The 12,108-nt window shown below is 46.5% G+C and overlaps 1 protein-coding gene across 1 annotated transcript in view; it reads left to right on the forward strand.

Moving 5' to 3' along the window:
- Nucleotides 1-10,357, forward strand: part of POMT1 (protein O-mannosyltransferase 1) — a 28,551-nt gene extending 18,194 nt beyond the window's left edge. Inside the window, exons 11-19 of the mRNA XM_067471969.1 lie at nucleotides 1-41; nucleotides 746-842; nucleotides 943-1,035; nucleotides 3,172-3,292; nucleotides 5,057-5,154; nucleotides 5,364-5,477; nucleotides 7,095-7,221; nucleotides 7,390-7,567; nucleotides 9,323-10,357. The exon at nucleotides 1-41 is cut by the window's left edge and continues 52 nt beyond it. Of these exons, the coding sequence (XP_067328070.1) occupies nucleotides 1-41; nucleotides 746-842; nucleotides 943-1,035; nucleotides 3,172-3,292; nucleotides 5,057-5,154; nucleotides 5,364-5,477; nucleotides 7,095-7,221; nucleotides 7,390-7,567; nucleotides 9,323-9,506 (1,053 nt within the window). The 3' untranslated portion in view covers nucleotides 9,507-10,357. The remainder of the gene's footprint in view (nucleotides 42-745; nucleotides 843-942; nucleotides 1,036-3,171; nucleotides 3,293-5,056; nucleotides 5,155-5,363; nucleotides 5,478-7,094; nucleotides 7,222-7,389; nucleotides 7,568-9,322) is intronic.
- Nucleotides 10,358-12,108: the final 1,751 nt, after the last annotated feature.

A 12,108-nucleotide genomic window follows, 5' to 3' on the forward strand; every position in this document is an offset into this window, starting at 1 on the left:
GTGCAACTCGTCCACGGCATCACCACACGCTTCCTCAACACGTATGTCAACGCGTACCATATCAAACGATAGATTGCATGAGATCTTGTGAGTGCTTCTATATCCATTTTTAGACAGAGGGGTGCCCGAGAGAGCTCAGACAAGGCAACAGTTCAAAAGGGTTTTTTGGTCATGGCTAAGTCATAACCATGTGAGGGTTATGGCAAAGGAACCGCATCAGCCACTGTCATCGCAAAGGCGTTGCATCCGCCAGTGACGACCTGTCAGCAGGTGGCTATTATAAGGAGGATGAACGAATCCATCTCTCTCCCCCCTGTGGGACTCTTTGCGAGTATCGGCCTGTGTTGTGTGTGACTATTTGAAGATTCTGATTGTTTGTAAGTACAAGGAATGAGGATCTGCAAATCCTGATTGTATACTGCAATTGTGAAGATTAAAACCTCCGGAAACCTGAATCCCTGAATTTAAACAGTCTAGAGCAGCGGTTCTCAACCTGGGGGTCGCGGCCATTTTGGAGGGGTCGCAAAGTCGCCTCCGTTGGCCCCACCCCAAGGGCGCGAGGCAGGTGAGGGGTCACGAGAGCTATTTTTCTGGTTGAGGAAGTCCAACCAAAGCAGAAGAGAGGAGTTCCATAACTTCCCTCCATCTCAATATTCTTCTTCTTTGGATGCAGCCCAGAACCCTGTTGGTTTTTTTAGCTGCGGCATCACACTCTTGGCTCATGTCCTGCTTGTGGTCATTCCAGGCACGACGTGGCCGCTCCGCTCAGCCCTCATGCACAGGAAGTCTCTGGCTACATTGACTACAACGTCTCCATGCCATCCCAGAACCTCTGGCGCCTGGTGAGTGAGCAAACGAAGTGAACGGGTGAATGCCATGGAGTTGCAGCATGAAGGAGAATAACTAGGCGGTTGTTCGTCACAAACTTCATCCCTGTTGCAGGAAATTGTGAACCGGGAAACCGATACGGACATCTGGAAAACTATCCTTTCTGAAGTCCGGCTTGTCCACCTCAACACCTCCGCGGTGCTCAAGGTAAAGTGTTAGCCCCAAAACTTTCAGAATGTTTGATCTAATCCACTGCTGAAGGCAAGAGACCGTTGCAACAAGTTTATTTGATCGAGTCACCTTGCTGGGTGAAAAGTGCCACACTGAATTAAGGTATAGTTTAGTTTTTATAGCCAACACTTTTGAGTATGTGCACATGAAACTTTGGTAATTTTCTATTTCCCTAGCTCTCATGCCGAGTCAGGCTTCAAAGGGTCCTTTTGGCAACAAGTCTTTGGGCAAACCCTTATCCTATGAGCACCTTAACTCTCCTCTCGTCTTCATTCATGCCTCTAATAACACTGTCACACGATTTTTGTTCCTGGGTTATAAATGTCATTTCTTAATTAGTTCAATCATTAAAAACATTTCTCCCCCCTCTCTTTTTCAGTCACTTTCCCCTTTTTCCTACCTCTCCATTTCTCCCTTTCTTCTTTCTCTCTTCTTCCTCCCCTTCCCCCTTTTCTACCTCTTTATTTATTTCTCCTTCTCCCCTTTCATTTGTCTTTCTCCCTTCCTCCTTTTCCTTTTTACTACCTCTATTCTTCTCACCCTTCTTCCTGCCTTCCTCTTCTTTTTTGTTCCCTTCCTCCTTCCTTCCTTCCCTTTGTCATACCCCTCTCCCTTTCTCTCTCTTCTTTCTCCCTTCCTCCTCCCGGCCTTTCCCTACCTCTTTATTTATCCCCGCTTTCTTCCTGCTTCCCTCTTCTTTCTTTCTGTCTTTCTTTCTTTCCTCCCTTCCCTTTTCTTCCTCCTTCCCTCTTTGTTCTTTCTCCCTTCTTCCCCTCTTTTTCGTACCTCCCTCTCTTTGCTCTTCCTTCCTTCCTTTCCTCTTTCTTTCTCCCTTCCTCCTTCCTCCCTTCCCTCTCTTTTTCATATCTCCATCTCCCTTTGCTATTTTTTCTCCTTTCCTCCTTCCTTCCCTCTTTTTTGTACCTCTCCCTTTGTTCTTTCCCCCTTCCTCCCCTCTTTTTCGTACCTCCCTCTTTTTGCTATTTTTTCTCTCTTCCTCCTTCCCTCCCTCTTTCTTTCTCTCTGCTTCCTCCCCTCCTTCTTTCTCCCTGCCTCCTTCCTTCTTTCCCTCTTTTTCACACCTCCATCTCCCTTTGCTATTTTTTCTCTCCTTTCCTCTTTTCTTCCCTCTTTATCGTACCTCCCTCTCCCTCTTTGCTATTTCTTTCTTTCCTCCTTCCTTCACTATTTCTTTCTCCCTTCCTTCTCTCTTTTGGCACCTCTCACTCTTTCTTTTCTTCCTTGCTTCTCTCTCCCTCTTTGCTATTGCTTTCTCCTTTCCCTCCTTCATTCTTTCTTTCTCCCTTCCCTACCTTTTTTCTCCCTTCCTCCTTCCTTCCCTCTTGTTTGTACCTTTCTCTCCCTTCATTCTTTCTCCCTTCCTTCCTTCCTTCTTTCTTTCTCCCGCTTCCTTCCTTCCTTCCCTCTCCCTCCTTTTTGTATCTCTCTCCCTCTTTGTTACTTCTCCCTTCCCTCTTTTTCGTACCTCCCTCTCCCTCTTCGCTTCTTTCTTTCCTCCTTCCTTCCCTCTTTCTTTCTCCCTTTTCTCTTTTTCGTACCTCTCAGTCTTTATTTTCTCCCTTCCTCTCTTCTCTCTCCTTCTTTGCTATTTCTTTCTCCCTTCCCTACCTTTTTTCTCCCTTCCTCCTTCCTTCCCTCTTTTTTTTGTACCTCTCTCACCCTCTTCATTCTTTCAGTCTTCCCTCCTTCATTCTTTCTTTCCCCCTCTTTTTTTCTTCCTCCTTCCTTCCCTCCCTCTCTTTTTTGGATCCCTCTCTCCCTCTTCATTATTTCTCCCTCCCCTCTTTCCCCCCTAAGATGGAGAGCCCCCTAAACAGCAGGGAAGGGGTGCGGCAGAACTTCCACCTGAATCTAGGCAGATCTGTTTGTGTCATGCAACTCTCATGGTAGACTTGTTCCTTCCCATAAAAGTTAGTGATTAAACAAAAGGGGAGGTGGGTGGGCTTTGGCAATTCAGTCTTCACTTGGGGGGGGGGGTGTTACCCGGGAGGTCTTCTTCTCATTATCCTCCCTCTTTCCTATAGAATATATACTATCCGATATATGCATGGTCTTATATACGATATTTGTGTCTGCTTCTCTCCTTTGCAGCTCAGTGGGGCCTCCCTCCCGGCGTGGGGCTACCGGCAGCTGGAGGTGGTGGGGGAGAAGGCCTCCAAGGGGCACCACCAGAGCATGCTCTGGAACGTGGAGGAGCACCGCTACGGCAAGAGTGAGTCCGGAACCCACACTGAGCCAAGGTCCAGCCAGGCCTGGGCCAACTTTGGCCCTCCCTCCAGGTGTTTTGGACTCCAGGTCTGGAATGGTGGGAGTTGGGAGTCCAAAACACCTGGAGGGAGAGCTGAAGTTGGCCCAGGCAAGGGCTGGATTCAGAGTTCACGTTCAAAGCAGTTATCTAATCTACATATATAGTAGATAGTCGATAGATCCAATGATGTCATTGATTGTGATTATGTCATTGTTTATTATTTGATAATAATAGTTTATTATAATTATTATTATTGATCCAATGATGTCATTTATCACAATATATATATATATAGAATCATGGAATCATAGAATCAAAGAGTTGGAAGAGACGTCATGGGCCATCCAGTCCAACCCCTTGCCAAGAAGCAGGAACATTGCATTCAAATCACCCCTGATAGATGGCCATCCAGCCTCTGTTTAAAAGCTTCCAAAGAAGGAGCCTCCATATATATACACACACACATATACACTCATAATATATATGTGTGTGTTTATATATTATCTCTCTCTCTGTATATATACATAGTATATACATTCTATATATGTTTATATATATACATGTATTTATATATTCCATATATCATATATACACACAGAATATGTTTCTACATATATGTGTATATATGACATCTCTCTCTCCCTTTCCTCCCTCTCTCCCTCTTCCTTCCTTCCCTTTTGCCTTTCCTTCCTTCCCTCTTTCCTCCCTCCATTCTCTTCCATCTTTCGTCCTTCCATCCTTTCTCCTTTCCTCCCTCCTTCCCTCTCTCTCCTTCCTTCCTTCCTTCCTTCCTTCCCTTTTGTCTTTCCTTCCTTCCCTCTTTTCTTCCTCTATTCCCTTCCACTCTTTCGTCCTTCTTTTCTTCCCCCTTTCCCCCCTCCTTCCCTCTCTCTCCTTCCTTCCTTCTTTCCTTCCCTCTTTTCTCCCTCCATTCCCTTCCACTCTTCTGTCCTTCTTTCCTTCCCCCTTTCCCTCTCTCTCCTTCCTTCTTTCCCTCTTTTCTCTCTCCATTCCCTTCCACTCTTCTGTCCTTCTTTCCTTCCCCCTTTCCTCCCTCCTCCCCTCTCTCTCCTTCCTTCCTTCCCTCTTTTCTCCCTCCATTCCCTTCCACTCTTTCGTCCTTCTTTCCTCCCCCCTTCCCTCTTTCTCCTTCCTTCCTTCCCTTTTGTCTTTCCTTCCTTCCCTCTTTCCTCCCTCCTTTCATTCCCTCCCACTCTTTCAGCCTTCCTTCCTTCTCCCTTTCCTCCCTCTCCCCTTCTTTCTCCTTCCTGCCTTCCCTTTTGTCTTTCTTTCCCTCCCTCTTCCCTCCCTCCTTCTCCCTCCCTCCATTTCCTTCCACTCTTTCGTCCTTCCTCGCTTCCCCCTTTCCTCTCTCTCCTTCCTTCTTTCCCTTTTGCCTTTCCTTCCTTCCCTCTTTCCTCCTTCTCTCCTCTCCCTCTTTCTTTCCTCCTTTTCCTCCTTCCTTCCCTCTCTCTTCCCCTCCTTCCTTCCTTCTCTCTTTCCTTCCATCACTGAGCAGCCAGAATTCCTAGTAGGGAGTGCTCGCATATGGCGCCTAAGTGAGAAAGTTGGCCCAGGCCTGACCTAAGGCTAATCAATGACCTTTATTTATTTACATTTTAAATTCTGTGCTAATACTTTTATGTCAAGCTGCTCTGAGTCCCCTTTGGGGAGATAAAGCGGGGTATAAATATAATATAATATAATATTTGTTGGCCCCGTCTTCAGGCCAGGAGCCGAAGGAGCGGGAGGCGGAGCTGCATTCTCCGACGCAGATCAGCATCGGGCAGAACCTCTCCTTCCTGGCCAAGTTCCTGGAGCTGCAGGTAAACAGGCCCTTTGGGGTGGGTTTGAGGGGGCTTCCTGGGTTCCATAACCCCCAAAGACATGAATGGAACATGTCTTGGTTGCAATGATATACCGTAATAACTCGAGTCTAATGCACCATCAACACAGTCCTTTAGCCGCAAAAGGTGTGAGCATTAGATTCGACGCAATAAGGTAGATTCTGGCCGCTCTCTTTGGGCTTTCCCAGTGGAAGATCCTGACGCTGAAGAACGAGGAGGCGGAGCACAAGTACAGCTCCTCCCCTTTGGACTGGGTCACCATGGAGACCAACATCGCCTACTGGTTCCAGGCCTCCTCTGGGGTAAGACGTTGGCCATGCCCGGTAATGTAAAACCGGGTCTGTTTACACCCAATGACAAATGTGCTCTGAATATTCCTTCCAATGTTCTGCATTGGAACATGTAGCAGTATATTGCGACGCAGGCCATTATGTAAATTATCCAGAGTGGGCCAAAGTCACAGAGGATGGGGGGACTCCCAAGGGTCATGTAGCCCAATCTTCTGTATGTGAAGCCAGGAAATTAGGCCATGACATAGCCCTGGCCTGTGTATATTTGAAAAAAAGGGAGAAGAAATTAACTGCCAGTTGGAATTTTGTTTCGTACCGTAATGTATGCTTTTGAAGAAAGCCTTCCTACTTTGTTCAAGAGGTAATTTCTTTGTCAGGAAGCTATAGTATGTATGTTTCTATCTATAGTATTCCCTTGCTACTTCGTGGTTCGCTCTGAATGTGCTCTGAATATTCCTTCTGCAGACTGGGCTGCAATGTTCTGCATTGGAACATGTAGCAGTATATTGCGACGCAGGCCATTAGGTAGATTATCCAGAGTGGGCCAAAGTCACAGAGGTGGGAGGGACTCCCAAGGGTCATGTAGTCCAATCTCCTGTATGTGAAGCCAGGAAATTAGGCCATGACATAGACCTGCTCTGTGTATATTTGAACAAGGGAGAGGAAATAAACTGCCAGTTGGAATTTTGTTTCATACCGTAATGTATGCTTTTGAAGAAAGCCATCCTACTTTGTTCATGAGGTCATTTCTTTGTCAGGAAGCTACAGTATGTATGTTTCTATCTATAGTATTCCCTTGCTACTTCGTGGTTTGCTCTGAACGTGCTCTGAATATTCCTTCTGCAGACTGGGCCTCAATGTTCTGCGTTGGAACATGTAGCAGTATATTGCGATGCAGGCCATTAGGTAGATTATCCAGAGTGGGCCAAAGTCACAGAGGTGGAAGGGACTCCAAGGGTCATGTAGTCCAATCTCCTGTATGTGAAGCCAGGAAATTAGGCCATGACATAGACCTGCTCTGTGTATATTTGAACAAGGGAGAGGAAATAAACTGCCAGTTGGAATTTTGTTTCGTACCGTAATGTATGCTTTTGAAGAAAGCCTTCCTACTTTGTTCATGAGGTCAGGAAGCTACAGTATGTATGTTTCTATCTATAGTGTTCCCTCGCTACTTCGTGGTTCGCTTAGTTTGCTTGTTTTGTGGGTTTTTCTTCTCTCCCCCCCCCCCCCGGGAGTTGCGATGGGGGAGGAAGAGGGGAAGGGGAGCCAGGCACTGTGCCTTGCCCTGGAGCTTGTTTCCCGGCTGGGCCTTGGCGCAACCCTCTTTGGCGGCGGCCTCCTCCTCGCCACCTCTGCTGCTCCTTACTCGGAGGCCCCTTGGGTGCTGTTGACACCACTGCTAGGCTAGGCTGAGGCCTTAGACCAGGCTTCAGCCCAGCCTGGCAGTGTCATCAACGGTGCCCTAGTGGCCTCCGAGGTGGGGAGCAGCGGAGGCAGCGAGGAGGAGGAGGTCACCGCCGAAGAGGGCTGTGCCGAGTGGACAGAGTGTCCCTACTTCGCGAAGTTTCACTTATTGCGGGTGGTCACGATAGATATTCTCATTCATGAGGCTGCTCTTTTCCCCAACAGGCCCAGATCCACCTCCTGGGCAACATGGCCACCTGGACATCCGCCAACGTGGCTGTGGCCGCCTACCTGGCCCTCTTCTTGTGGTACCTCCTGCGGCGGAGGCGGGGCGTCCGCGACATCCCTGATGGTAAGTGCCATCACCACAAGTCACCCTCGGAACGCGATATAAATACATAGCGTCCCTACTTGGCGGATTTTCATTTTTTCGGGTGGTCCTGGAACGCAACACCCGCCATAAACACTGTATGTCCCATAAATGTTAGGTCTGACAGAGGCTCCCCTTTTCCCCCCACAGAGGCCTGGGAGCAGTGGGTCTTGGCGGGGAGCCTCTTCCTGGGCGGCTGGGCCCTCAACTACCTGCCCTTCTTCCTGATGGAGAAGACCCTCTTCCTCTACCACTACCTGCCGGCCCTCACCTTCCAGATCCTCCTGGTCCCCGTTGTCCTCCAACACATCAGCGACTACCTCTGCAGGTAGGATGGCCACACTCCCCTCGGGAATCTTATTGTTTGGGTTCAAACCAGCGAATGTCTGTTAGGTTGAATGGCCCTCTGTTGTGAAGGTTTTGGTTGTCATTTCCCTGCAAACCCTGATCAGGCAGCAAACAACAAAATTGAAGTGTTGCTCTGTTAGGAACTTTACGAGAACTCCCCCGACTCCGGTTCTACAACAGCAACACATTCACTTTGTCATTTGTTGCTGTGTTTTCTTGGTAAGGCTCCTTCGGTAAGAGACCTCCTGCAAAATCCTGGCAACTAACTGATAATTCATAGAATCATAGAATCAAAGAGTTGGAAGAGACCTCATGGGGCATCCAGTCCAACCCCATTCTGCCAAGAAGCAGGAATATTGCATTCAAATCACCCCTGACAGATGGCCATCCAGCCTCTGTTTAAAAGCTTCCAAAGAAGGAGCCTCCACCACACTCCGGGGCAGAGAGTTCCACTGCTGAACAGCTCTCACAGTCAGAAAGTTCTTCCTTGTGTTCAGATGGAATCTCCTCTCTTGTAGTTTGAAGCCATTGTTCCATTGCGTCCTAGTCTCCAGGGAAGCAAAAAACAAGCTTGCTCCCTCCTCCCTGTGGCTTCCTCTCACCTATTTGTACATGGCTATCATATCTCCTCTCATCCTTCTCTTCTTCAGGCTAAACATGCCCAGCTCCTTAAGCCGCTCCTCATAGGGCTTGTTTTCCAGACCCTTGATCATTTTAGTCGCCCTCCTCTGGACACATTCCAGCTTGTCAATATCTCTCTTGAATTGTGGTGCCCAGAATTGGACACAATATTCACAATTATATTTTTATTAATGATATTGATAACATTCATGATATTGTTAGCCACCTAGAGTCCCTACGGGGAGAAAGACAGGGTATATATAAACATTATTATTATTATTATTATTATTATTATTATTATTATTATTATTATTATTATTATCATTTGCCTAGAGTCCCTATGGGGAGAAAGGCAGGGTAAATAATAATAATAATAGTAATAGTAATAATAATAATAGCCACCTTGAGTCCCTACGGGGAGAAAGGCAGGGTATATATAATAGTAGTAGTAGTAGTAGTAAAAATAATAATAATAATTAGCTACCTTGAGTCCCTACGGGGAGAAAGGCAGAGTAAATAATAATAATAATAATAATAATAATAATAATAAGGACATAGAGGAAAAGCATCCAGATGCGGAGTTGTCTGTTCTGCTCCACAGTCACACAAGGTCTGGGATTCTTTTGGGTTGTGCCATTTTGCCAGGTTGCCTTTTGTTCTGCCCACTCCACTTCTGAGTCTGTTCAGTTGCCCATTCTTGGTTTGCCCCTGGAGGAAGACCCTCCATCGTGGGGGGGGGGGGGGGGCATCCAGTTGGGATTTCCTGGTTGAGCTGCCCAGAGGGATATCCTTGTTGCTGCTGGGGGGACGCCAGGAGGAGTGGTGGTTCTCATAAAGTGAATTCCACAGGTGAGGGGCCACCACCAAGAAGGCCCTGCTCCTCGTCCCCGCCAATCTCACTTGTGATAGAGGCGGGGTCGAGAGCAGGGCCTCCCCAGAAGATCTTAGACTCCGAGGTGGGACGTAGAGGGAGATCCTCTACGTCCCGCCTCTACGATCCTCTGTTCGGAAGAGTTCTAGTTCAGTCCTTGAGGGGTTGTACTGGGGAGGTAGGAAAGCGGCAGGAGGTGTGGCTGTTTGACTTGATGGTTGTCTGTTGCTTCTGCCTTGGCAGGTCCCGCCTCTCCCAGAGCATGTTGCGCGCCCTTGTGGCGGCCTGGCTGTCCTCGGTCTGCCTGACCCACCACTCCTTCTGGCCGCTGACCTACGGGGAGCCCCCGCTCTCGGCCGCCGGCCTCCGGAGCCTGCGCTGGAAGGACAGCTGGGACCTCCTCATCCGGAGGCAGCGCCAACCCTGAGGAAGGGCGAGAGACGGAGCACACGCCACGGGACACGCTGCAGTGACCAAGATCCACAACTAAGACTTAGCGCTCCTTGCACAACAGTGGAAGGGACTCCGGGCAGCAGCCAGTCTGGCCTTATGCTACCATCTCAGATTGATATAGAATCAAAGAGTTGGAAGAGACCTCATGGGCCATCATCCAGTCCAACCCCATTCTGCCAAGAAGCAGAAATATTGCATTCAAAGCACCCCAACAGATGGCCATCCAGCCTCTGTTTAAAAGCTTCCAAAGAAGGAGCCTCCACCACACTACGGGGCAAATATATATACGTATGTAGGTGCGTGTGTGCATACAGAGATGTTATACACACATATAGAGATATCTCTATATATAGCAGATATCTATATATGTGTATGTCTATGAGGGTTGCTGACTATATATAGACACCCATATTTGTATATGGGTAAGTGAGAGGTATCTGTGTGTGTGTACACATAATACATGCATATATACACACCCATAGAAACACATAGGCACATTTTCTACAATTAGCCAGATCCTGCTGTGTGCCTATGTGGCTCTATGTGTGTGTGCATCCATATATTTATGTCTATGGGTGTCTCTTTATGTGTGTGTGTGTGTATATATATATATATATAGAGAGAGAGAGAGATTTAATAATAACCCATAGATGTATATGTATATATATGGGTGAGAGGTGTCTGTGTGTATACACATACATACAAACAAATATATACACACTCACATATATATGCACACACACAGAATCACATGGGCACATTTTCTACAATTAGCCATATCCCGCTGTGTGCCTATGTGGCCCTGTGTGTGTGTGCATCCATGTATCTATGTCTATGGGTGTCTCTCTCTATATATGTATATATGTGTGTGTGTATATATATAGAGAGAGAGAGAGAGGGAGAGAGAGAAAGAGAGACTTAATAAGTGAGAGGTGTCTGTGGGGTATGTGTGTATGTATGTATGTATTATTTATATATATATATATATATATATATATATATATATATATATATACACATACACACACACATACACACACACACACACACACACACACACAGAATCCCATGGGCACATTTTCTACAATTAGCCAGATCCTGTTGTGTGCCTATGTGGCCCTGTGTGTGTGTGCATCCATATATTTATGTCTATGGGTGTCTCTTTATGTGTGTATGTGTGTGTGTATATATATAGACAGACAGACTTAATAATAACCCATAGATGTATATGTATATATATGGGTGAGAGGTGTCTGTGTGTGTGTATACACATACACACAAACATATATATATATACACACACATATATTTGCACACACACAGAATCACGTGGGCACATTTTCTACAACTAGCCAGATCCTGCTGTGTGCCTATGTGGCTCTATGTGTGTGTGCATCCATATATCTATGTCTATGGGTGTCTCTCTCTATATATGTATGTGTGTAAATATATATATATATATATATATATATAGAGAGAGAGAGAGAGAGAGAGAGAGAGAGAGAGAGACTTAATAATAAGTGAGAGGTGTCTGTGGGGTGTGTATGTATGTGTATATACACACACACACACACACACACACAGAATCACATAGGCACATTTTCTACAACTAGCCAGATCCTATGTGCCTTAGTGGATCTATGTGCGCGTGTATCCATATATCTATGCATATGGGGAAGCAAGAGGTGTTTGTGTGTGTGTTTCCGGTGTCAGGTGCGACTTGAGTAACTGCAAGTCACTTCTGGTGTAAGAGAATTGGCCATCTGCAAGGACGTTGCTCAGGGGACATTGCCCATTTTTTTGATGTTTTGTCATTCGTGTGGGAGGCTTGTCTCATGTCCCCACATGGGAGCTGGAGCTGACAAAGGGAGCTCATCCTCACTCTCCCTGCATTCAAACCTGCGACCTGTCAGTCTTCAGTCCTGCCGGCACATGGGTTGAACCCACTGCACCACCGGGGGCTCCAGCCAGATAGATATAGCCTGCCTTGTGGCTTTGTGGATCTGTGTGCCTGTGCATCCTTATCTGTGGGTGTGGTGTGTGTTTTTATATATAGATATTCCCAGACACACCTAATAGTAAACCATGGATGAGGAAGCGATCTATATGTGTATATCTACACACATATACATGCACACACATAGAATTGCATACACCCATTTTCAACAATTAGCAAGATACACACACACATATACATATACACACACACTCTATGTGTGTGCACATTCATATATCTATGTTTATGGGTGTCTCTCTCTAGACACCCATAGGCACATAATACTAACCTATATGGGTAAGTGAGCTGTCTGTATGTGTGTGCGTATATGTGTACGCCCAAACATACAGGCCCACACACAGAATTAAATAGATATATTCTGCTGGGTGCCTATGTGGTTCTCGATGTGTGTACACATCCATATATCTATGTCTATGGACACAGAGACATCTTTCACCTATATACATCTATTGGTTACTATTCTATATCTATATATAGAAATATATAAAGATCTAATAGAATCAAAGAGTTGGAAGAGACCTCATGGGCCATCCAGTCCAACCCCATTCTGCCAAGAAGC

Source organism: Anolis sagrei, chromosome 11, assembly GCF_037176765.1.
Source record: "Anolis sagrei isolate rAnoSag1 chromosome 11, rAnoSag1.mat, whole genome shotgun sequence".
Classification (NCBI taxonomy): Eukaryota; Metazoa; Chordata; class Lepidosauria; order Squamata; family Dactyloidae; genus Anolis; species Anolis sagrei.